The sequence below is a fragment of the Hippocampus zosterae genome, chromosome 8 (assembly GCF_025434085.1).
Source record: "Hippocampus zosterae strain Florida chromosome 8, ASM2543408v3, whole genome shotgun sequence".
NCBI lineage: Eukaryota > Metazoa > Chordata > Actinopteri > Syngnathiformes > Syngnathidae > Hippocampus > Hippocampus zosterae.
In genome coordinates, this window is record NC_067458.1 from 24,914,087 (window position 1) to 24,940,202 (window position 26,116).

Genomic DNA, 26,116 nt, shown 5'->3' on the forward strand with positions numbered 1-26,116 from the left:
TTTGTTCAGCACCATGGACAGCGCACCAAGCACAACAATTTAGGATGGGTTGAAAATCGATTTCAGATTTCAACGCGTCATTTTTTTTTTTTTTAATGCCAAAATAGGTCATCGTCAAAATGTGCTTCTCGCTCTATAAAAACGAAGGCAACCACTTTGCTCAAATGCAGGTTGGGGGCAGGGAAAGAAAAGCCGCAGGTTCGTCAGAGTCAAGCGCGCTTTCATGGTTCCGTCCCAATCGGACACAAATGACTTACGACAGTTTTACGAATAAGCCGTTGCCATTTTGCAAGAGCTGAAATGAGTGACAAAAAAAAAAAAAAAAACAAGCGCAAGATCAATAGGACTCATTAGTGGCAATACTTTGTAAACGAGGAACTGAGAGAGCAAAGAAAACGACGACGAACGAGAATAAAACAACGCTGGAGCATCAACACCAAGCGAGGGCAATCAGGAGTTCTTCAGCACAACGCTCGATGACGACGGGTCAAAGGTCGGAGGACGTGACAGCAACAGCAAAAAGCGGCGGGCGTTTCACGCGGAATTTGACCCATGCCCCGAGTGGGACGCGACTTGATTTCATAGCCAGCACCTAGCGGCATACTAAATGGCCGCACTTCAGCCAGGAGTGGGGGTTCATTAACGAGCCATCCAGGCGGATGCGCCTGCAGAATTCACAAACGCCAAATGCTCTTTTTTTTTTTTTGACAGATTAAAAAAAAAAAGACTTTGCATGATGCTTCCTCAGAGACGACGAATGGCGGGCCACTGCGGCGGAAGCGTCATTTGGCATCTCTTCCTGACCAATTCAAATGTAGCTCAGGCGGCAGCCCCGTTTGGATTCACGCATACCTGAAATCAAACGGGGCTCACGAGGCGGTTTTGTTGATCCCTTTGCGTTTTCTTTTCTGCACGGGCTGGAGTGGAGGGCGTTCCCTCCAGAGGCGCCGCCGTCACGCGCGGTAACACGCTTCGCCTTTTACGGCGTTGTCGTCTCGCACGTTTTGCTTGATGGGGATTACGGGATTGGAACCGACGGCAGCGACTACTTAAGGATCACCATTAAGTCGCTTTGCTCGCCAATCACGTTCCTTCAACACTCGTGAGTTTGTTCTCCCTTTTTTGTCAGCCTGACTTTGTTTTTGTTGTTGCCGTAGTTCAGCTTCCTCGTCGTCGTGTTATTGATTTTGTAGTTTTTTCGCAACTGGATTTCCTTGTCCGTTTGTCAAGATAATGGCGTCGCTTTTTGCTATCCTTTGCTTTTTGCGCTTTCGGATATTTCCGCTTATCCTGGCCCAGTGATCTCATTTGGACTTTGTTGGTCAAAGATTTGATCCTTGTATCGGTTTGTGGGATCCCACCCTCATTTTGGATGTAAAGAGCACCAATATTGTGGGGGGGGGGCATACATTTTGATGACGAGCGAGTCATTTGACTTTTTTTTGCGCGCCGACGCTTGCATTGTGGAGAAGGAAGGCGGCGTGGGAGACGACGGACAAAACGCTGGCTTGCTATCATTCGTGCCACGTCGCCCGCATTCGAGTCCCCTCCGGCACCTCTTACAGAAGGCTACTTGTGTGTGAGAAACGTGTGACTTGAGCGAGAGAGAGAGCGAGAGAGAGAGAGAGAGGAGGGGGGCGAAGGGGGGGGGGCGATACAGGAGGCGAGCCTGCGATGTGCAACCCGACCACTTTTCTGCACACTCTGCCCGGCTGGTGAGCTTTTGGCACCGGCGTGCGCCGAGCAGGCGGATCAAGTTGCCACAAACAACGGCGCCTTGGAATTGCTTTGGAATTCGCTCGTGCGCGGGAACGCGGCGGCAGCGCCGGCGGAGTCGGATTCTACCACATCTGTGGGCGAACTGCATCCCCCCCCCCCCTCTCCTCCACCTCCTCTTTGCTCTGCTCTTGACGACGTCGCCCGGCGGATGATCTCATTCCGTCAAGTCATTGTGGAAAAGGTCACGGCTTGTTTGTGCTTTTCGCAAGTGGCAACCAGACGACTTGTCTTTCTCAAAGTTTCTCGCCGCTGCAGAACCGCGCGGCGGATTAGTCTGGGACGTCGGCGTTTGCGGTCTTGCCGCCAGCTGGATTGCCGAGCGCTCGCCAGTCGGATTTGGGAGTTCTTCAACACCCCCCCAGCGCCCACCCCCGTTCCTCTTCGCAGTCATAGCACCGAAGCAAGGTCGGGTGAAATGAGTTTGCATGCTTGAAAGGGAGCGACATCTGCCGCCGCCTCTCCCGATGGGAAGCATGAACTTTACCTGATGCCGCTGACTGCGGTGAGTATTGTGGAATTGCCGTCGAGCATCAATGCTCCAAACTAAGAACAAAAAAAAAAAGCTCCAGCATTCATTCAAGTGAGAACACAAGACGGCAAATGTTTGAGCCGGTGCGGCGTGTCTGTTTTTGGAAGGTGCGCGTACGCGAGGGGGGGCAGAATTTGTCACAGCGCCACCCCCGAGCCGCGGCCCACGCGCGCCTTCTCGCACGAAACAACAACAAGACGATTCCCGACACATTTCTCGACACCGCCGACACATTTCTCAGCATGGCGCCGTGTCTGCGGTGTTACGTTTCGTTATATAGCTGCCATTTTTTTTCTCCATTTTGCCCCGAGGCTCCTTTGTGAAAGGCGCCCCCGACTTGCGCAAAGGTTGAAGCGTGATGCCGCTAATGAGCCGAGCCCTCCCTAATTTCAACGACGGGTCTCCTGGCTAGGCTGGAGCCTCATTGCAAAGGGGCGCAATCGAACTTTGCGTGAAAGCGGCGTACAAAAGCTGTTCGTTTTCACCGCCGCTTTCCCCGTTTTTGGCCCAAGTGGCCGAGCGCGGGACTATTTATTGGGCCACGGCGTTTGCCGCCGTTGGGCTGCGCCCTCATCTATCGCGGGAGACCGGTGAACCCGAGCGTGTCCGAGCCCGAGAGCCGCTCTCTCGCTCTCTCTCTGTCTCTCTCTCGCCTTATGAAGTGATGGATTTCTCGCTTCCGGCCCCGCGCAAACAGAAAAAAGGTCCCGTTGTCATGTATGCGCGGATGTGGGCTGGACAAACTTTTTCATTCGGCGGGGGGCAAGGACGAATGGGCCGCTTGACAATTCTTTGCACGTTCAAGCAATTGGATGGTGTTTGTATCGTGGCATTGGTTTCATCAGCTTCCCGTTAGTCAAGTCGCATTGATTTGCGTCGCCCTTGGCCGCAAAAAGAGTCTCCAAGGGCTTCGCGTGCCCACGGTTGACAAATATGAACAAGATCCTCTGATCCGAACCTCCAGAAGGGCAATAAAAGACATTTGGGGAAGAATGAGGGAGGGGCCGCAGACTGGTGAATCCCCCCCGACCAGGTCGCAATGGATGCCGAGTGACACAAGAATGGACGATGATATCAAAGTCCACTGAACCAGATGAAAACGCTGCAGGAAGGATGCCTTCGGAAAGCTCTTCAAGGTGTTCATGAACTCTTTCATTCCATAAGACGTACTTGTACGTCTTTTTAAAATTAGGCCCCGCCTACCAAGGACGTACTTGTACGTCTGTCTTTTTATTTTATTTTTTTGCGTCATAGAGAGGAGGAAGGTCTGATGCAATCCGTGAATGAGAATAATGAATGAGATTTGCGTTGTAAATCATGTCAAAAAGCGACCAGTAGGTGGCAGTGGTGCCTCACATGCTTTAAAAAAAAAGAAGCTAATTTTCTTTGCTTTTTGCCCAGGAATCGCCATTTTCATGAAATTTTGTCATGCCGATCTGCTGAAGAATGGAAAAAGATGGAAACATTTGTTTTCTTATTTTCTTATATTTTATTTTGGGAGGCTCCATACTTGCATAGCATTAAAACCAAATATTCTGCGGGCCTTGCAAGATCAAGTGACCCTTTTCCAAAGAGTTTACTTGAGGATCATCAACGTGATGTCTTTTGAAATCAGCCGTCAAGTGCAAAGTGGTTCGAAGGATATTGAAATTGAAATCGCCGGTAGCGGGGTAGCTCTTGGCTCAGAGTCACCATGCGAACGGGGCCAATGGCATGCCGGAGAGGGCTTGCTCCTCCCCACCGTTTGCCGCCGCCGGGTGTCTGGCGGATGGCCGAAGAGAGACAAACAAAACAAATCGCCGTCGGCCTCCAGCCACAGCTCCTCAAATAACAATGCCGGGAAAAAGCCAAGCCAGAACATATGCGGAGGTGCGTCTCCCCCGCCAGCCCATAGCGGCTCCGGGGGGCCGACGTCGCCAAAGCCCGTCGGCTTTTGATTTCATCCAACTCCTCCGATCCGACGGTTGGACGTCAAGCAACGAATTCGGCAGGCGTGCGGAAGATCCCGCTCGGTGCCACCAAATCTGCGGCTTACTGAATTTTCCACATTTGCGGAGGAAAGATCCGTAAACAAACTTTGATGTGCAAAATAAAGCGCGCAAGACTGTAAAGTAATTTAGCGAGGACGTGGGAGTTGTAATAAGCCTGACGTGGGAAGATAAAGAAAAAGAAAGGAAATGTGGCGTTTCACTCTTCTGCTCATTATCTGCAGCCCAATATGATGATCAGGAGCAAAAAGGAAAGTTTTGTCTCCAATTGATAAAAGGTTTGGGAGCGAAAATGAGGGGGGGGATGTGGAAAGTAAAATATGCCATTTGGGGATTTGCAATTGACTTGGCGTCTCTTAGATGAAGGCAGAGTAGGGAATTAAACGGAAATCTCTCTCTCGGGTGACTAGTAATTGAATGTCGGGCCTGACTGTAGTCGCTAAAAGCACACATGCCGAAGAAGCCGCCGTCACTCAGCAAAATGGAGCACACTTCATTTTCAGCATTGCGAGAGAGTGTCAGAGCATCAGACAGAAAACAGGCCTGAACACGACGCCCGGCGATGGCAACTGCGGCGAGCAAACTGATTTGAGATTAAACCTCATCTCACCATTCCCAACTTGGGGCGCCACTTGAGGTCGCGGTGCTCATTTGAACTTTGAAACTCGGGGGGGGGGGGGGGGGGGGGGGGGGCTAGTCTCGGCACCGCCATGCGACATCCCAGTCAAACCACACTGGAAAGAAGGCAACCGGCGATACGCACGGCGGGGTGCATCAAGTCGGCTCTTCCTGTTGCGCTTGGTTGCCGTGGTAATAGACAGAAAGGGCCAAAGCCAAGTGGCGAGCGACGTGCGAGCGATGGCGAACAACCGCGTCCGCTAAGAGCCGGTAGAGCTTTCGCAAAAGCCGACGTCATTTCGGAGGACCCCCCGCCCCCCTTCCATTTCTTTTTTGAGAGAAAAAGTGAAAGAAAGAAATGCATGAAAAAGGAAATGAGATGATGGGATGGAATTTTAGGCAGGATCCACCATTGCATGCAAACAAAGCATGTTGGACAGCTCAACCCTGGCGAACGTCGATCACACGGCTCAATCAAAAATGTTTCAAAAATGACGATGAGAAACAAACACGTCAGGAACATGGAGTCAAGCCGAATTTATTTTTAAGTGGCGATATTGACGAGGCCTTCGCTCGGCGCTCGGCAGGCATCGCCGCACTTGAGGGACCGGCGCTCCCTCCAGCTAGCGCTAGCCCACCAAATAGCGGCATCATTAATCAACGGCAATATGCTGTCGACTTGCAACGGCAGTGTGGAGGAGAGAACACGTTTCAAATTTTCGGGAGAAAGATTTTGAGTCGCGGGCAGTGCCGCAAGAGCGCATCAGCGAGCTGCCCCCCCCACGGATGAATTGGCACATGGTTGCGCGTCTGCGGCTTTCATGGCTATCGCACTTTCACGTACATATTTGCTGCGATTCTTTTTGAGGATCCAAAATCATAAACCGAGTACCCCCCCCCCCCCCCCCCCCCCAACTGACACGTACGTATTATACCGCTGATAAAAGATCGGCGGCTGAGATCTTGGTTGAAACGCGCTCAATAATTCATCCGCGATTGTTGCCCTCATTGGGCGAGTATTGTTTTATAGCTTGTTGTCGCGCGACTTCTGTTAGCTGCGCGTGCGGCGCTTGGTATCCAGCGGTGTTTTTTTTTTTTTTTTTACAAGCGCTCGACAACCGGACTTGAGTTGAGTATCTTCAGCATACAAAGGCTGATGTTCAACCTTCAACCGTGACGCACTTTGCTCCGGATTTGCTTTGGAAAGCGCTGCGTCGAGGAAGTTGCGCCAAGTCTACGTCTCCGCGCAGAACACGTTAGCCGAAATGGGAGTTGCTAGCGCGTCACGCATGGCAACTTAACGTCATTCCGGCAGACAGCGACTGTAAAATTTGCTGCTCTTGTCACAAACTCGGCGAGGTCTTTCGCTGGCAACCGCAAGTGAGCCCCCAAGGCCAACGTGCCCGCTGGGACAATTCGTTGTCCACTTTCAAGGTCTCGCCACATCCAAATTGCTGTCCACATCTTTCTTTGTTTGGTTGGCGTTGCTATTTGTGTCTCATCTGATCTTTCCATGTTTATTCACGAAGACACAGTGACACAGTTCTCTTTGATGTCTTCCTCCCCCGACACCGCCGGAGCGCTCTCTTTGTATCCGTTTACGGGATTGCCGGATGAATGCGAGCGAGCGGCGGCCGTATTGGAGCTCAACAAAGGCTGTTTTACCCGCGGGCGCCGGTATTGAAGGCATCGTCAACCGTTGTTGCCGGAAAGATAACTGGGTTAATTAGGACCCCCCCCAAAAAAACTCTTTTGTCAGCACAGAGGGGAAGATGTAAAGTTTGTCAGTTTCTGTTTTCCTTTTTTTTCTTCTTTTTTAAAACAATGCTTTTGGGGTTTGCTCGCAGTCAACTTACAAAGTGTTGGAAGACTGTGAATAAAATGTTTTGATCACGTCTAATCACCCAAAGGCTGTACAACTTTGATCGTTTTCTTCACATACGTTGACGGCGGCGCTAAGTGAACTCTTAAGGCCGTCGGAAACAAGAAAGAGGCTGCGGCGACTTTGAACGCTCATCATCCCTCACTCGACCTGACCTGAGACGCACTGCGCTCGGTTTTCACGGTAGACGCAAGAGGTCAGGGGGTCGGGACGGCGCAGGGAAGGCGCTGATGTCATGCTAGCAGTTTGCTGGGCATCTGCACAGGAAGTAGCCCGCTGCCCCCTCCCTCGTTTGGAGGTCAAATAGGCCGCAGCCGGACAGCGTGCGTTTGTCTCTTAACCGATATGCTCGCCGTTTGGCACCTTTTGATTGATTTTCTTTGTTCTTTTCCTATTTTGGAAAAGACATCTTGGAGTGGGCGGCCCGGTAGTCCAGTGGTTAGTCCCTGTGTGGAGTTTGCATGTTCTCCCCGGGCCTGCGTGGGTTTTCTCCGGGTGCTCCGGTTTCCTCCCACATTCCAAAAACATGCGTGGCAGGCTGATTGGACGCTCGAAATTGTCCCTAGGTGTGAGTGTGAGTGCGAATGGTTGTTCGTTTCTGTGTGCCCTGCGATTGGCTGGCAACCGGTTCAGGGTGTCCCCCGCCTACTGCCCGGAGACAGCTGGGATAGGCTCCAGCACCCCCCGCGACCCTGGTGAGGATCAAGCGGCTCAGAAGATGAATGAATGAACATCTTGGAGGTTGATCGGGGTTGGTGAAGCTTTGGCCACACGGCACTTTGAGCAGCACAGACCCAAAGAACGCTTTTGGTCAACGCCACACGATAGTCCGAGATTTCTTCCTTGTCCGTACATCCTCGGATGTCTGGAACAGATGTCGACAAGATTGAATGTTTTGGTTTGTCACCGTCTGCAAACGAACGGCCGCCGCAATTCCGGAGAAAGATCAGGCCGGTGAATTCTTGCGTCTCATCACCGTTTTGAGAGTCGAGCTCTCAAAACAGCTGGCGAGCAAATCGCTGCAGGAAAATTGACATTTGAGGAGTGAGACACAACAAAATTCAGGAACCGCTGTAAGAAATGAAGAATGTTTGCGGTGCTCGATGGTTCGAATTCATCCCTTCTTGGTCCACCACTGTTAATAGGCGAAAGGCGACTTTTGAGTGGATTCAATGGAGCCCCCGGACCTGATTTTCTGACTTCTCGAATTGAAAATATTTCATTTGCCGTTCCAGAATGGTGTGACCGTTTGAGATAGCGTTGGAGGCAAACTGGCAAACGCAGACCGTTGCGCATCTGATATCATTCAGGCATCTGACGACAAAGGCCGCGCCGACGGCTTTTGTCGGGAGATAACGCCATTATGAAGCTGACGCCGCCGACCTGTCCGAGGATGATGAATGCTTGCAGACGGGGGCCGGCGCGGAGCATTGCATAGGAAACATGCGGGAGGGGATTTGGAGATATTCACGAACGCCGAGGAGGAAGCAAGTGGGTGGTTTGACGAGGGATGAGCCGGGGAACAAAACAAAAAAAAAGGACGACGGAGGTGTCGGCAAGGGGGGGAAGGAAAGCGGAGCAACGTCGAGCAACGATTGGTCTCCGTCCACAATCGCTGACGTCGGACGGCTGCCTGCCGGATGAAAGGATAAACCGATGTTCCGTTGCGTCGTTAGCGTCCCACGCGCCGAAACGGCTTCCTCTTGACAGCGCATGAGCCAAGCGCGGCCGCAATCCCATTCAAAGCCGTCCCCGAAAAGCTTCCATTCAAAGGAATTCGTCGTCAACGCCGCCACGTTTTTCAAAAGTGCCGAACGGAGCCGATAAGAATCGTGCAACGCTTTAGCTTAAGCCATCTCCCCGGACGTATGTTGTTCTTTTCCAGATGGGAGTCAACTCTTGAACGCCGACGTTGATTGGAAAACATTTCCACCAAAACGGTGCCACAACTTCCCGCTGTCTTTCCGCGGGGCCCGTTTTTGTTTTGTTTTGTTCCTTTTCCGAGGCCAGGGACGTTTGGCGGTCACACGCCCGAGTTCACTTGATAGATTGGGAGGCGGAATGCGACAATATAATGGGACACACAACGTCTCACTGCAACGTACACCTTGCGGCACTGCCGCGTGCCGCGAAGGAGAAACGTCTCGAAGGTTGGTTAAGCTAGCGGCCTCGCGCATGAACGTTCTCTCCACCCACCCTGACCAAACCCATCCGATAAATAGCGTTGATGCCCGAGGGCGTCGTGACATCTGCACGTCAGCAATTCATCCCAATTCCTCAGACTGGCGGGTTTTTTTTTGTACTCAGGTGCTTGCGGGCTTTTGAGGCGATATGCAGGACTTTCTGCTGGACCGGCGGAGGAGCCGACTCGCAACAAGAGACTCTGGCCATTGAATGTTTCCCCCAGAGCCATCTCCCGGACCACCAGCGGCACCCCGGCCCATCAGCGGCGGCAGCGCCTTTCATCATCTCCGATGGCTCGATGGCCCGCGTTCAGCCTGGGCCTCCTCTGCTGGCTTTGTTTACGGTGGGCGGGAGCAGCGGCGGCGACGGCGGAGTCGTCGCCAAACGACAAGCCCGGCGGCGGCCCCTTGGACTGGCTGCTATCCGACAAGGGGCCCTTCCACCACTCTCCCGAGTACGTCGACTTTGTGGAGAAGAACAGACAAGGCTTCTCCACCAGATACAAGATATACAGGCGAGTGCTTGTCGATAGCGCACGTGTAAAACTAGCCGCCGTCTCATCGGGATTTTGCCCGTTGGAAGTGCGTCGACTTCCAAAATGAAATGTTTCTTGATGGAGTTTCTGAAGTAGAAAATGTAAGTCAAGACGGGTTTTCCATGTAAACGCCCTAATCCGTTCCAAGCGGCCCCCATAACGCAGACAGAAATTTTTTGTCAAGCATCCAAATACAAGTTACAAGGAGATGATTGCGCAATAAGTGAGAGCTGCGCATAATGTCAAAAACAACGAATCGGAGCCGCTTAACGTTGGCAAAAGGTAGTCGTCGGCCAGAACCGAGCGGCACGGGCGGCGAGATGAATGGTTTTTATCACGCGGGCGAGTGATTAGAGATCTCTTGGTACTGATTACTTCACATTATCACGGAATCCCCCCGAGAGGATTCTGTCAGCTGCAAGGTTGCGTTTGAGGGCCTGGAGATTACCTCAACGCGGCAGTGATTAATAGCCACCACGTTACCAAGAAAAATGGCCCTCAAATGTAAATAGACGATGCGACGGTTGCCAAATTAAAACCACTCACAATCTGTCCCGCTCCATTTCAGCGACGGCGCCGACAAAAAGAGGCTCGAGGTGCGCCGTTGAAGCGAGACCCGCCTTGCGCATTAAGTGAACGTTGTCAGGAAGGGAAGGAAATGGATGAGGAAGCCAGTGAGTCGACCTCTCAGCAGGGTGCACTCGCACGCTAGCGGACTAAGTTTGCCATTTTAATGTTCAAATGAGGCGGCCCGGTAGTCCAGTGGTTAGCACGTGGGCTTCACAGTGCAGAGGTACCGGGTTCGATTCCAGCTCCGGCCTCCCTGTGTGGAGTTTGCATGTTCTCCCCGGGCCTGCGTGGGTTTTCTACGGGTGCTCCGGTTTCCTCCCACATTCCAAAAACATGCATGGTAGGCTGATTGGACGCTCTAAATTGTCCCTGAGTGTGGGCGTGGATGGTTGTTCGTCTCTGTGTGCCCTGCGATTGGCTGGCGACCGATTCAGGGTGTCCCCCGCCTACTGCCCGGAGACAGCTGGGATAGGCTCCAGCACCCCCCGCGACCCTAGTGAGGATCAAGCGGCTTGGAAGATGAATGAATGAATGAATGTTCAAATGAGGCGGCGTGCCGGTCGACCGGTTCGTGCGTCGGCTTCAAAGTTGCAGGCTTCGATTCTGTGTCTCGTCGTGGAGTGGCTTTTCTCCGGGTATTCCGCTTTCCTCCCACATTCCAAAAAAAAACCAACGCGGTGAGGATAAACGGATGACAAATCGGACGGATGGATGGATGGATATCTGGGACAATAGACGGTAGCGTGTTGCCGTGGTCTCGAAAAATCGATTGCAGTATGCGACCGCGCCATCCGATTTGGCACAGTTCAAAGCGTGTCCGACAATTCGGGTTATTTGTCTTCAACGTCGGTATGATCGGATTTTCCTCAAGCAAAGCCCGAGGGACCCTCCCCGTCATGAAGTTGCTACGGAATCAACCCGAGGCTCTTTGCTCAATAAAGCGGCTCGTAAAGTACGACCGGCGTCGGCGCATTAGTGAAAAGCGCGGGGGAGCACGCAGGGGAGCGCGCAGGTGCGCCGAAATGGCTTTCGCGAGCCCCCCGTTCCTCAGGTGCCGCTTCTCAAGTCTATGAATACTTTTATTGATGCTCGCCGTCGTTCGCGGCCTCTGAATATTTCCGCAGAGCAACTCTAAGAAGCTCCACGTCTTCAATAGCCCGCTGAGAGCAGTGTAATTAGTTTTTCAACAAGTGACATTTCAGGGTAGAGAGGGTGGGGGGGGGGGGGGGGGAGAAAGAGCTGTATGCTCGAAAGTGATTGGATTCACTGCACATCCATTATGAAATATGAACATCACATTGGACGGCTGCCAACTTCTCTTGTTGGAGCCAATCGGGAAGAGGAGGGAGAAAACACTCTTTCCTTTCCCCCCCCCAAAAAACGCCATTGTTTACAAGCTCACATGCAAAGCTCATTTGTTGCCGTCACTTTGTTCTGGCCATCGGAAGGCTCAGAGGGGGATGGGGAGCCTTTTCTGTTGCCGCTCCCTCTCTCAGGAATGACATCCTCGCTGCCTATCTTTAAAGCCCTCCTCCAAACTCACTTGTATTCTTTGGCGTTCGACTCAGCATGATTTAGTTTTGTTCTTGGTTTTACTGTTTGGCACTTTCTACCGCCTTTACTACGGATTTGTCTTACTGTTTATTGTGCATGTTCAATTGCTCCATGTACAGCACTTTGTATGCCGCGAAGTGCTCGAGAAATATGTTGACTTGACTTATCCAGATTGCAGACAAAATGCAAAAGTACTTTTGATCAAATGTCTGTGTTTTTTTGTTGTTGTTTTTTTTTCACACAAGTGGATTCATTGTGAGACTATGGGGGGAAAAAGCTACCATAATAGAAAGTTCATAACGTATATTCCAACCCCAAAAGACGTTCGCAAACAACGGCAAAAGAATATAAATATATAAAAATAAAAAATTAATTAAAAAAAAAAAAATATATATATATATATATATATATATATATATACACACACACACATAAATAAATAAAGTGCATTGCCATTGCAAACAAAGTTTGCCAAGTCAGAAGAATGCATTTCATTGAGGTGCTCATGGTGGGCCACTGAAAAATGGATGGTGGGCGACAAATCCCCCCCGAGGCCGTACTTTGGACACCTCTACTGGAGTGTCGACTAGGTGGACAGAATGCACGTCTCAACCTGACCAGACCGATGACATGCTCACTCCTTTATAGTTCTGGATTTTTGTTGTTGTTGTTGTGTGTTAACGGAGAATTTTTTTTTGGATTTTTCTATTTAAAGTCTTCTGTCTTCCAGGGAGTTCGGAAGATGGAAGGTGAACAATTTGGCGTCAGAAAGAAGAGATCTCTCGCAATCGCCGTTACCTTTGACGCCCGAGTTCATCAGGAACACTCGCCTGCTCGGCCGCAGGCCCAGCGCCCGGATGATCACCGAGAACCTGATCAAGAAATATGGCACTCACTTCCTGTTGTCCGCTACACTTGGAGGTAAACGCATCAACTGGTTTGGAAAGTATGCTGGTCGTTTTTTGAATTGATTTTTGTGGTACGCGGTTTTTTTTGGACCATCAATTCGAAAATGTGAATTTGGCGAGGGCGACAGATTAGAACAATTGACGAGCATTTGGTTTTGCCAAGGCGCGTTCCATTTTGGCTGAGCATTCGTAGTCCTGGAGAATCGATCCAGTCATTCCGGTGAACATTTTACTCAAGTTTAAATGTGAAATCTAGTCGAAAAATCTCGACACAGAGGTTCGCAAGAAAGCCAATATTAGAATGCGGGGGGGGGGGGGGGGGGCTCAATCTGCCCACCTTCACCCTTCTTTGACTGGGCTGGCGGCCCGTGTTATTTATTGATGAATTTGTATTCGGTCATGTCCAGGCCGCTGAAAAATGGATAAGAGTCCGCAAACGGCCCCCGGGCCGTAGTTTGCGCAACCGTTGCGATTTGGGGTCTGGACTTTGCCTGGGCCCTTACATGAAGATTCTTTTTGCATGGTAACGCCGAGTGACTTGTTGTTTCAGTCATTTGCTTGCATAAAACATACAAAAAAAAAAATCCGGTGAGGTTTGTGAGGTGTCCAAAAAGGGTTTGAATACATTTTCCAGCCTCTGCAGATTAGGACAAAGGCTGCTTGTCCTGAGGCGAATGCTGCTAGAAGATGCCAAAGAAAATGTGCAACGTGGATTGGGTTTGCAGTTGCAGAGGAACCCTCGTCAATAACTTTGGACGTGACTCTTGGCTTTAAGGTGCTTACTATTGTTGGCGGACGTTTCTACAATGCCGCTCGACAGGCCGCCCGAGCTCCTTTGGATGGCGGCCAGTACTCTGTGCGATGAAAAGAGGACGGGAAGGACTTGCCGTTGGATGCTTGCCAGATAGCTGCCTGCGTGGCGGGCTCCAAATGGGAAAACAACAACAACAAAAAAACAGCAAAACAAAAAAAAAACAGATGGAGCAATGAAATTCATAAATAGACAAATTAAGAGGGTGCCCTTCAGCAGCTCGGACAGGAATGCGGAGGGAAGAAGCAGAACACTTCAGCATGAACACTGCATTATGATGAGAAAAAAAAAACATGATGTGCGGGTGGCGGGGGGGGGGGGGGGGGGGCATTGAAGGGCACTCAAAAATCAACCGAATACGGCAAGCGGTGCATTCTGTGATCAGCACTTACTGGATAAATGTGAAACTGGGTTGAATACACCGACGGGGGACTCTTGTCAACAAGCTTTGCCGCGCAATGACTGTCCTGCTCACGATAACAATAAAGCCGCTTTGATTTTCCATAGCGGTGAACTTTTTCAAGGCACACGTTTGTTCAAACAAATCCGATTGACCGCAGCGTCAACAAAATAATTCGGTATGACCGGTCAACGACTTCCTGATGAAACGCACGTTGCAGGGACACCACGTCCTCTTTTGAGTTCCGTTGCGAGAGACGACGTTGTGCGCTGTGCTTTAAAAATGATAACAACAACTTGTTATTTTTGTGCAGGGGAGGAAGCCTTGACGATATTCGTGGACAAGCGGAAACTCAGTCGCAAAGGAGACGCGAGCGATTACGCGGCCAATTCGTCGACGGTCAGTCTGGAAGCTCTGCACCAGCTGGCCGCGTCCTACTTCATTGACAGGGAGAGCACGCTGCGCAAGCTGCATCACATCCAGATCGCCTCCACTGCCATCAAGGTAAAAGCAGCACCTCATTCGCTTTCGGGCTTCTCCAACTTTTATAAGATAAGAAAAGTGTACTTAAAAATGATGGCTAATATCGATTAGCATCTCCGATTAGCATTTCAGTATGCCGAATACGCTCGCTGGCTCATTAGCTCGCAGGCTAACAGTTAACTTTCCATTTCCGGAGCGCGAGTACCGAAGGCGGCGTGCTAATGGCGGCGAAGAGCAACTTGCCACCGGCGGGCTCGCGGGGAGTGAGGGGGGGTGTGGGGGGGCAGTGGGGCCCGCGCTCGAAATGCAAGTGGGTGGCCACGGATGCAAAGCGAGGAGCAGTGAAGCCAAAATGCTGGCATGTGGAATTAGGTTTGCTCTTAACAATTCCTTTGCTCGCCACTGTAACAAAAAAAAAAAAAAAAAAAAGCCGGCAAGGAGACGACACTCTGTGGTCAGTGCGCTCCTGATAGGATTTCATCTCCGGCGGCGGCGCATCCAGTCAGCAGGAAACACTGATGAGCGCATCTGGTGAGGGGGGGGGGAGATAAAGGAATCTTGTGAAGCCGTGCCAGTGACAGGTCGCTGCCAGCAGTTGTCACCTTCAGGTAGCGCGCGGCAATTATGGTGACGGGGGGGGGGGGGGGCCAACCCGCTTCCTCTCTTTTTTTGTTTTGTTTTTACCACGGCTACAGTGGAACCTGAATTAGGCAACCGACATGAGCCTTTCTCTGGGCGTCACAGAGCCGTGACTGTGAAGAGACAAATGCTCGCTACAGACGGAAAGCGCCGGAGAAAGAGTGTTTGCTGTAGTTTTTTTTTTCCCCCCCCAGTTATCTTGCGTAACTGACAGGCGAGAAGTGCAAAGAGCCAGAGTGGGAGATTCACCTCCATCACTTTTAAAAAGGAGTCAAAGCTGCGTTGTATCGTTTCCACGGGGCGGCGACCCACACGGGAGCAGAACGGATCCCTCTCGGCGCTCTCGGCATGATTTGAAATCAAACAAGTTGAGGAGGGGGGGGAAAAAAGCCCATTGTCGGCATGCAGAGGTGAAATGGAAGCTCATTTGGAAGGAAAAGCGGCTGGGGCTCAAGAAGGAACGAATGGAAACATCTGGGCTCTTGGCGAGAACGCCAAATGTTCTCGTTACGAAACGCCTCAACGGGAAAATAGCGCTTCTTTGTTACGAAAAGTAAAAATTACGATATGGGCCGCTCCTCGCGGCTCCGACTTTCCTGAAGGCAACGTACTTCGAGTGAGTGGCTTTTAGCTGGCACGCCATTGGCTAAGAGTGACCTCGTGTTGATTGGCCCGTAACGGTCAGTCCATCGGGTGACCTTTTGTGCGCTAAACGTAACGGAGGTGCCCTGGAGCAAACTTTGTCTTTCGTTTCAGCGAATCACCACCACAACACGAAACGTGCGCAACCCCCCCCCCCCCCCCCAAAAAAAACGGAACTTTGATTATTTGTGTTTAGATGGCATTTCGCTGGCGCACTGCTCCCACGGCTCACTTTTATTTCGCGGAATGCGCCGACTCCTTGACGCACGTTGGCACTCGGGTAAGAACGGAGCTCACACGGAGGCAATTTCCCACAGCGTTGATCCCTCCAAGCGGCCCGCGTTTCGACACATTGGCCCAATAATGTTCCAGCTAATATTTCGGATATAATAAGCAGCTGCCATGAAAACCGGAAATTGAATGCTCTGCTCGTCACTCCAATTTTTTTTTTACGCCCTTTGGGGGTGGGGGGGGCCATATGCTATATCACATGGCTTATCAAATAATACCTTTTATCCTTTCAATAATTCATGGTCTGCGAATGCCAACGCTGTATCTCATTTCCTCACATTGATGTGAGCAATAAAATTCATCATGAAAGAAGCGGGCCATTTATGATACGATAGAAATGTTGGAGGAGAATTGAGTCAACTGACATTTGTTTTTTTGGGGGGGGATGCCTCCCCCTTTCCTTCCCCTCAACAATGCCTTTCTGTGTAACTGCACTTGCATACCCGCCGCGCGGCCCGCGGTGACTCATTTGAGTTTGAAAGGTCCCTCCGCAATTTGGGATTGTGAGCGATGGGCCCGACTCTCTTCGGCCGGACCTCCTCCATCGGTCATATTACGCCAAGTGGCTAAAACGACAAGCGTGATTAGGACAAGTGGCTGGACAAAGTGCGATGTCTCGGCGCACAAAGAGAGAAAAATGGGGAGCGCGTCGATGCGCCGCATCGCGTCATATAAGTCATCGGCTAGCCGCTCGCTAATGAAGCCAAAGAGGATGCAGAGCCCAAGAAAGGCCACGTGAAACATCCGCAATCAAACACCAGGACCAACAGGAATGCGGCCTTTGCGTCTTTACCTCTGTTTTCCCGAGTCTTCGACATACTTTTCCATCTGCGCGTTCACAGTGCAAACTGACGAGACGCAGCCATGTCTAATATGCCGTTTTTCCACTCGGACCCTGATTTGCCGCTAGCCACAATTATCATCCGGACCGATGATGCGTGTTTTCAACACTCCCGTAAATTGCGTCTCACGATAAAACCTGATATGCTAAAAGTTGCCCTCTTTTGAATTTCTTTCGCCAATCTTGTTGGCGACAAGTTGCCCTCGTTTTCACCGTTTTGGTCAAGCTCGCCCACTTGCACCTCTCCTGTTTTGAAGAGAGCGCCACAGGAGGGTGTCCGGGGACAGGAAAAAAAAAATTCTTTTGGATTTGAACATATACGTCACTTGCACCTGGTTAAACGGTGGTAAGCTAACATGTTAGCTGTAAAAAAAAAGGATAATATATGATGGTATGACAAATTGCATTTTATTGTTGCGTGTTGCCGTTCAGGGCTTGTTATGAGCGTGCCAAGCTAAGTACTGCAATGTACCAGCTCGTAAACGAACTCGTACATCGCGCTCACAGTAGCGATTTTGACGGCGGAAACGGCACATTTGAGGAAGCTCGGGTAGTTAAAACCCGATCGGTCGGAACGGCAAGTGTGTCAAGGCTCTCGGTATGCAGTCATTTTAATAAACGGCCATTGAAAAGTAACCTGGACAGCTGCGCCCCCCCCCCCCCCCCCAGTGCTGGTGGCCCCTAGCGCGGCCGCTGCTAGACGACAGCAGCAGGCGCCGTAGAATCGTTTTTTTTTTTTTCTTTCCAAGAACCTTACGTCGTTGGAAAGTAGCAACAGTTTGTGGCGGCAACGACTTCAAAATAAAAGCTTGCCGATGCATTGATCGGTGACGGTTTATTTTGAAGTTGGCCTACTCACGCTAAGCATGAACTATTGGAGGTACTGTCAAGGCGTTGCTAATTGTCGGAACAAAGTCAAAATGTCTTGTGTCGTCGCATTCACACCAGTGTACAATACGCCCAATTCGGGATTGGTTTTTTTTTGGGGGGGGGGGGGGGCAAAATGCGTATTATGCACGGGATTTTACGGTACGTTTTCACTTCAACGCGGCATGCGAGGTGAAACAATACAATCCGTCCTCATTTAGATGGCGCTCGCACAGCTGTCACGAGGAGGTCAAAAAGGCCCAGGCGTCGCCATTTATTGCCGTTTGACGTTATTGATCTGTACTTGATGGAAGAGTGACGGTGGAACATAAGTCATGCAAGATTTGCGATGCAAAAAGCCAAGCGGCATTAATAGCCTACAAAATGAGCCTCATCATCAAACTAACTTGCTTGTTCAGAGAAGGCTGGGCTCATTTTTTTTCCTCCCCCCCCCTTTCTTGTTGCCCAGGTGACCGAAACGCGCACTGGTCCCCTTGGATGCAGTAACTATGACAACCTTGACTCCGTTAGCTCAGTACTGGTCCAGAGCCCTGAAAACAAGGTCCAGCTGCAAGGTCTGTTTTCTCCCGACACGTTTTCCTCATGATTATATTTGTAGATTCATTTTCTTCCCCCTAGAGGAAGTCGTTGTTGTACTCGGCTGGATTATTTTGTATGCGTGCGTGACCAAACACAAAGGAACACGTCGGCTCCCGGGCGAGATGCAAACACGGGAGAGAGATCTCGCCGCCGCCGCCGCGAATGCAACATTAGCATAGCGGAGCCTCCGAAGTTGAACGTCATTAACGTGGAGGACGCTCTTCAAACTTTGATGCGTTGTGATTTGCAAACACTTTTTCCCGTGAGAGCAACGGAAATAGAAACCCAGTCCCCTCATGCATACGAATGGAACACGTACTTTTTTTGGGGGTGGCCTCCAAAATGGTGATCACGTGAGGAGGCCTGCTTGAATGTACCTCTACTTACTTCATTTCACTTTCCGGTGTAAATCAATCAATCAATCAATAAATAAATGGGGGGAACACAATGATCCTAACGGGCGCGGAGAAAAATCAAGCCGCATCCTGCACGTCGAGTTGTTTATGGATGAAGCGGCCCAGCACTCCCGCACGAATCCATTCATCCGCCAATCAACCATCTTCCGCGTCACACTGTAGCTAGCTAACTCGCAAAACCTCCAGCGACTTTCCGCTTGGCGGCGCAGGTTTGCAAATCCTCCTTCCCGACTACTTGCGAGAAGGCTTCGTGCGAGCGGCTCTCAGCTACATCGCCTGCAACGGCGAAGGCGACTTTGTCTGCAAGGACGACGACTGCTGGTGCGGCTGCGACGCCAAGTTCCCGCAGTGCAACTGCCCGTACGCGGACATCCGAGCCATGGAGGAGAGCCTGGAGAGGATCACGCAGACCTGGGAGCGCCTTTACAAAGATTTTGAAGAATCAGGTGAGAAGGAGAATCCCAGGCAAGCATTGGGGGGCATTGAGACTTCTTGGCTTTGCCTGGAGTAGCTCACCGTAGTTCAAGAGGAAATGAACTCATTCAGTACCAGCCGATTCTAGACCGAGTCTGAAAAGACGTCTTTGGGAGTGAATGAGTTGAAAGCTCAGAATTTTCTACAGCAAGTCTGAAAAGACGTTTAAAAACGTCTATGGGAGTGAATGAGTTGAAAGCTCAGTATGGGAGTGAATGAGTTGAAAGCTCAGAATTTTCTAGACCAAGTCTGAAAAGACGTTTAAAAACGTCATTGGGAGTGAATGAGGTAATCAGCAATCCAAAGACGTTTATAAACGTCTTTGGGAGTGAATGAGTTGAAAGCTCAGAATTTTCTAGACCGAGTCTGAAAAGACGTTTAAAAACGTCTTTGGGAGCGAATGAGTTGAAAGCTCAGAATTTTCTAGTTTCGAGTCTGAAAAGACGTTTAAAAACGTCATTGGGAGTGAATGAGTCAGCAATCCAAAGACATTCATTTTTGACTTATGCACTTTGAAATGCTCGAATGGAGGCTCTCGGCGTCACGTTCCGGCAAAAATCAAATGGATAGGCCGCTTTTGGTTTTTGGTCACCTCTCACTGGAAATCTCCCCGGGCGCAATCACTTTCAAAGTTGATGCTTTCGTAGCCAGATGGGAAGGGAGAAACGTTCAAGGTGTCATCGTGTCCTTCGGCAAAGGATCTGGCTCATTTCCATAACGCGACAGCTTATCAGCAGGAGGCCGGTCCGCAGCGATAGCGGGTATCGCCGCTAATATCAGCGGCAAAAATGTGAACGGGCAAACGCTGAACGATTGTTTTCGCAACTCCAGGTTGTTAAAGATGAAGCGATATGGGCATCGTTCTTGTCAAGTGTCCCGCGTGGAACTCCGATAAGGATCATTCCGCGTTTTTTTTTCCTCTCTTCGATCGCAACTGAAAAGTGCCTCCTCCTCGCCTGCTCGGGATGCGCCGCGCGGCGAAGCCGTCGACGACTCAACGTGGCCTTTTCTGTGCTTGCAGATGAATTCAAAGCCTTCCACGGCGCGCTGCCCCAAAAGCATTTCCTGAACGTCTCGGCCATCCGCCACCTGTGGTCTCTCGACGCTTTGCTCCACGGGCGCTACGAGCAGTTGGAGAGCAGCACGCGCGCCGCGGCCAAGCGCGCCCAGAGAGTCGTCTCCAAGCTTTTCGCTTTAAGTAAAAGATGTCGCCGGCAGCCGCAGGTTCGATTCCCGAGAGAGAGGTGAGCTAAATTCTCAAAAGATGCCCCCCCCTCCCCCCACATCTTATACTCTACGTACAGCAGATAAAAACATGGCTCCAGACCAGCTTAGCCAAAGTTAAAATTCTTCGTCTGCATTATAGGAAGCATTTTTTTTTTGGGGGGGGGGGTCTCTTCATATTTTCACATTCAATTCCCGCCGCTGCACAAGAGTGGCTTAGGAGGAGCGACGCCTCGCATCCCGCAAACATCGGAGGATTAACATACATTTTATTCCAAGACAAAGTCCCAACGTATCTTCAAAGTGAAAGGAAGAGATTAAACCAAAAAAAAAAAATAAGCGGCAGTCGCCATGCGTTTCCTCCCCTCTATAGGACGCAACCAGGATCCGAGGCACAAAGGAACCCGTCAAGCGAGACGTAATAAGCGCCAGACAGCGTGCGAAAGAGCGCATGCCTGCAGCATTCTCCGCTCACAAATCCCCCCCCTCCAAAATGCTTTCATTCCCTTTCATTTTTGCGCACTAATTATTAAGCGCCACAATCAATACGAGTAGAACAACATGACGATCGTTCCGCAGCTAGCAAAGGCCAAGAACTGCAAACTCATTTCACCAGAGAAGGCAATTATTTGTTTGATTCAAAATACGTGTTTGACCTTCTAGCATTTGACCTTGTAAATCTTTTAAGATACGTTTGGGTGATTTTCAGATTGTGCAATTATTATTTTTTTTAAAAACGGGTGTCACAGCGCTCAAGTGGTTAGCACGTCGGCGTGACGGTGCAGAGGTTGGATTGGAGTTGCGGCCTTCCCGTGTGGAGTTTGCATGTTGTCGCCGTGGTCGAAATGAGCGGGACTTGAAGGCTAACCTTGCTAACTTTTGGTCCACGTCCTCAAACGGCCATGTCATATGGGTCGTATGACCCCCCCAAAAAAACAAAAAAAAAACATGGCATGGGATCTTCGGTGCCATTCTGCGCTTTGGCTCCGAGCTGTTGACTACGTTCATGCGGCTAGCATGTCCCGACGGCAAAAGCGGAAGGATAACGTGCGTCCTTTGTCTCTTTCCTCGCATTCCCTCCCGCAGGTCTCAGTCCTACTGGCTGAGTCGTTTGCAGTCCCTCCTGTATTGTTCCGACAACAACCAGCTGGGCGCGTTCTCCGAGGAGCTCCGCAGCTGCAGCTGCCGATACCAACACGTGCCCTGCCAGCTCCCTCCGCCCTGCGTCGTCGGCGAAGGCTCAGCTTGCGCAGAGTGCGCGCCGGACAACAACACCCGATGCGGGGGTTGCAACCGCGGCTTCGCCCTGGTACAGGGCGCCTGTAAGCCGGCGGTGGCGGACTCCACCGAAAACTACCTGGGCTTTGAGACGGACCTCCAAGATTTGGAATTGGGCTACCTTCTGCAGAGAGCCGATCGTCGGCTGGAGGTATTTAGCCAAAATCCAAAACCAGGGCGTCCGACCTTCTTTCGACCGAAGATCTGTTTTGCAGGCTACCGTCCTTGTTGTTGCCCCCCCTCAAACAAAATGAGTGTTTTTCAAACTTTTTTGAGCCAAGGCACACCACCACCTGCAAAAACGCGAAAAAGAACCCCCGCTAATTTGAACAATTCATGTGTTATATTGTTACTTTAACCGTTTTTAACATTGACGAAAGATGTTACAACCGCTTGAATTGGTATCAAATGAAGACAAAGAAAAAAAGTATCTTCTCATCTTTCATATTTATCGTTTCACCGTCGGCGGCCCGGTAGTCCAGTGGTTGGCACGTCGGCTTCACAGTGCAGAGGTACCGGGTTCGATTCCAGCTCTGGCCTCCCTGTGTGGAGTTTGCATGTTCTCATGCGTGGGTTTTCTCCGGGTGCTCCGGTTTCCTCCCACATTCAAAAAAACATGCGTGGCAGGCTGATTGGACGCTCTAAATTGTCCCTAGGTGTGAGTGTGAGCGTGGATGGTTGTTCGTCTCTGTGTGCCCTGCGATTGGCTGGCAACCGATTCAGGGTGTCCCCCGCCTACTGCCCGAAGACAGCTGGGATAGGCTCCAGCACCCCCCGCGACCCTGGTGAGGATCAAGCGGCTCGGAAGATGAATGAATGATTCACCGTCGTCCCGCATTCACGCGGCACAAATTCGCTTGCCTCTGGTGGCTGAAGCACATTGCAATTGGCTAACTGTTGCTGCTCCCTGGTGGTAGGCGAGGGTACTACACGATGACTTTCTGGGCTACCGCTAGACCGCACGGGCATACAAATCGGATATTTTCGTGTGCGGCGGCAGAGGCTTTGGAAAAATGGCCGACCATCCGCAAATGAACGTGAACGCATCGACGGTGCGCCGTTTTGCTCACGCGTGGATTTTTCCTTCTCAGGTCCACGCCATTTTCATCAGCAACGACATGCGTCTCAACAGCTGGTTTGACCCGTCGTGGAGGAAGAGGATGCTGCTGACCCTGAAGAGTAACAAGTACAAAGGCAACATGGTGCACATGCTGCTGGGAATCTCTCTTCAGGTTTGCCTGACCAAGAACAGCACCTTGGAGCCCGCTTTTACCCTCTACGTCAATCCCTTCGGCGGGAGCCATTCGGAGAGCTGGTCGGTCCCCGCCAGCGAGAACCACTTTCCCGCCTGGCGGGCCACAAAGCTGGACCTGCCCTTCGAGTGCTACAACTGGACTCTGACGCTCGGGAACAAGTGGAAGACCTTCTTCGAAACCATCCACGTCTACCTGCGCAGCAGGATAACCGCGGCCAACGGGGCCAACGACACGGCGTATTACGAGCCGCCGGAGATGGCGGATCCCGGGCGCAATCTGGGCTACATGAAAATCAACGGCATCCAAGTCTTTGGTTACAGTATGCACTTTGACCCGGAGGCTATCCGGGACTTGATCCTGCAACTGGACTACCCTTACACCCAAGGGTCCCAGGACACGGCGACGCTGCAGCTCTTGGAAATACGCGATCGGGTCAACCGGCTGTCGCCGCGCGCTCAGCCCAGGTTGGACTTGTTCGCCTGCCTTCTCCGACACCGACTGAAACTGACCGCCGGCGAGGTCGCTCGCATCCACGCCTCCTTGGAGGCCTTCAGCGCCCGCCTGCCCAATTCCGCGGACTACGAAACGGCGAAGCTTTGCAGTTAACGGCCGCTCGGAGTTGTTTCTTGACTGGCGTTGCCCCTCTTTGAACAGATGTGGCGCGTGGCCTTCGAAAACTCCACTCTGGAGACTCCCCGGTCACGAAAATATCAAAGGAATCGTGTGAATTGGCGCCAGAAGGCATCGAGCGCGGTACCGTGCAAGCGCAGTCGGAATTCTGATTGGAGAAATCAAGAGGCAAACCGAAGCGCTCTCTCCGTTTGACGGTCAGCACCGAGCCCAGTGAATGGACAGAAACGGATTCCTGATCAAATGTCGCAATTTGTTAGTTTGTCTTTTTTTTTTTTTGATATGTCCCTTTTGCTTCAGTCACAGTGCCCTTGCCATGAACCCCCAGAATGCAGAGGTGTCCCTATTTTGGAGATCGATTGATATTAAAACACACGTAACAGAAAGCGGCCGGCGGACTGATTTTTCCCAAACCGCTTATCTCGTTGTCGTCATCTGATTTTAAACGGCACTCAAAAACGCACGCGTATGGAGTTCTGTTTGTTTATCGAGACCGGTCGCAGTTGCACTCGACGTTACTCTCGATATCATACCGCACATACGTTTTTTGAGAAAAGCAGCGCATGACATATGATTTTGACAAATATGGAATGAGGAACACACTAAATTGTCCCGAGATGTGTTTTTGTGAGCCCTGCGATTGGCTGGCAATCACTTCAGGGTGTACCCCGGCCCACTAAACCCAAGACCAGCTGAGATAAGCTCCAGCACGCCCGCATACCTCATGACATGACTTTAGGGGACGAAGACGCTCTCTTTGCAGGGAGCAGCTCGCCGCGATTCATGGCCTTTTTGAGGCGCCACTCCACGCGGCATCCATTCTGTTCTGTAAGTGAAAGGCAAAAAAAGCGCCGTTTAATGAGAGGAGCTCTGCCCTTTAAAAGTCTGCCAATAAAAGGTTTTGAGGACTGAAAATAACACTCCATTTGCCACAAATCCATTTGATATTCTGCTTGGACTCTACCTGTAATGCGGCATTGAATTTTTTCTTTGAATCATTTCAAGAGGTTTTTTTTTGGGAGGGGTGACAGTAAGAGTGACACCGTTGTAGCATGTCGATAAAAACATGTGCAAATAATAATGTCCAGTAAATAACACTCAGTACGGAATCTTATACGACCATTTGATCTGCAAGACATCCATAAAGAGACTGAATGATTGTGGCCCATTTCATTGGCTTGCCACCTCTGCCTCCCTTTGTCAGTTGCCATCTCCACCACGTCTTGCAGCCCAAGTTCTCGGATCTCGCGCCTCAATTGGAGCCGGCCGGGGGTTCATATCCCGTTTGTCCGAGAACGGTTCACATTTGAAAAGTTTGGCTCGCCGTTCCGTTGCCCTCGGGGCAGCAGATTTACAATACAAAGACATCTCTATTGAAATAAGCGCTTTCACGACAGCCGCCGCCATAACAAAGCACTTTACAGAACAGTTAACATAAGACAGCAGAAATAATTGAACAGAATAAAGCAGGAAACATGGCCAGCCATACAATCGTAACCACTAGTCCTGCTCACGCTTCGCTGTTTCAAGAGGAGAAAATGAAATTCTCCTTTCACCGTGCTCAAAACGGAGAGATTGGTTCACTTTTCCTGGCCCATCTTGTTGAAAATTTACTTCTTTGACGACATTTTCACCACTCGAGCTTTCGGGAAAAGACAAGAAAAAAAAGACGCGAAAATAAGTGTGCCTGAAAACATCTTCTCACGGTCATTAGCATTAGCACGGTTAGCATCTACCTGACGCTCGCGTTCACACCCTTTCACCTAAAAACGACCTCGATCGCCATTCGTGCGAATATCACGTGCTCTGTACTCGTGTTTCAAAAACGTTAACGACAGATTTTGAGGACTTTGTTGTGTATTTTACTCACGCGAGGCAAGAACAGGAGAGACAGACGTTGAGCCCTTGTCATCGCAGAAGGAGAACGTCTTCTTCCTCGGTGCTCAAACGCTATACTCGATGCCACCAGTGCCACTCCGCCTCCTTGTGGACAGCTGTGGAATAGCTACATGGAAATGGGGAAACTGCTGAGAAAATAAGCATAAATAAACGAGAAAAAAATGAGAAGGATCTCTCTTATTATCTGCTGCGAATTCAGCTTGTTACTAAAACATTTTAAGACATCCGATTTTTAAACTCTCTACACGGTCAATACTTGATTGTAATGACACACGTCATCTGGATGTGCATGAAGCAGTGGCATCGTCAAAAGCTTGCACGAAAGCAAACTTTTTTTTTTTTTCAAGGTGTCAGGGGTCCAGGTAGCGGAACAAAACAGACGAGGAGGAGGCAAAGAGGTACGCGTCGCCCACCAATAAATCAATAGGCTTCTTTATTACTTCAGGGAACAAAAGGATCTGCACTGAGATCAATATCTGCACTGAGGATCTCCGATTTAAAAAAAAAAAAGGGTGGGGGGGGGGAGATCATTCTCTGAGCAAATCTTTGTGATCATAACTCTTCCTAATAATTTTTGACTGCTGGTTATGTGCGCACAAATCAATCCTGATTTTATAAGCTGCTATGATGACCTGTAAAGTAACAGAGATGGATTGTCTTTTTTTTTTTTTTTTTTGCCTCAACATCGATGTCTCCACGACGACCTCCTCTTCTTTTCCTCGAATCTCCAGCATCACAGATTGCTTGATTGGCACCGGCTCTCCGTCCCACTTCCTTTGCTACACTTCAAGTGCCTTGAAAGAGGATTCATCCTCTTG

General features: G+C 50.5%; 1 protein-coding gene and 1 long non-coding RNA gene across 3 annotated transcripts; one reads left to right on the forward strand and one right to left on the reverse strand.

Annotated features, from left to right (window-relative positions):
* Window positions 1-1,615: 1,615 nt before the first annotated feature.
* Window positions 1,616-23,860, forward strand: LOC127605456 (BMP/retinoic acid-inducible neural-specific protein 3-like). 2 transcript variants are annotated; one of them, XM_052072950.1, is made up of 9 exons: window positions 1,616-2,281; window positions 9,104-9,498; window positions 12,374-12,560; window positions 14,072-14,262; window positions 17,991-18,096; window positions 18,747-18,983; window positions 20,033-20,255; window positions 21,322-21,664; window positions 22,605-23,860. In XM_052072950.1, exons 2-9 carry the CDS (start codon window positions 9,271-9,273, stop codon window positions 23,373-23,375), a joined length of 2,286 nt encoding a protein of 761 aa, XP_051928910.1. In that variant the 5' UTR covers window positions 1,616-2,281; window positions 9,104-9,270; the 3' UTR covers window positions 23,376-23,860. The 2 variants fall into 2 exon arrangements, with proteins under 2 accessions (XP_051928910.1, XP_051928909.1); XM_052072949.1 differs by lacking the exon at window positions 1,616-2,281 and adding an exon at window positions 8,747-8,946.
* LOC127605457 (uncharacterized) lies at window positions 23,687-26,116 on the reverse strand. The gene is made up of 2 exons (XR_007963602.1): window positions 25,270-26,116; window positions 23,687-24,225 (listed from the first exon to the last, which is right to left on the reverse strand). It is a non-coding gene; the product is annotated as an uncharacterized LOC127605457 (long non-coding RNA).

Excerpts from the sequence above, each read along its gene's own strand:
- LOC127605456 (XM_052072949.1), top strand. The coding sequence starts at position 8,871 with ATGGGACACACAACGTCTCACTGCAACGTACACCTTGCGGCACTGCCG. Across the intron at positions 8,947-9,103 it reads GAAGGAGAAACGTCTCGAAG|GTGCTTGCGGGCTTTTGAGG; the intron begins GTTGGTTAAGCT and ends TTTTGTACTCAG. Across the intron at positions 21,665-22,604 it reads GAGCCGATCGTCGGCTGGAG|GTCCACGCCATTTTCATCAG; the intron begins GTATTTAGCCAA and ends TTTCCTTCTCAG.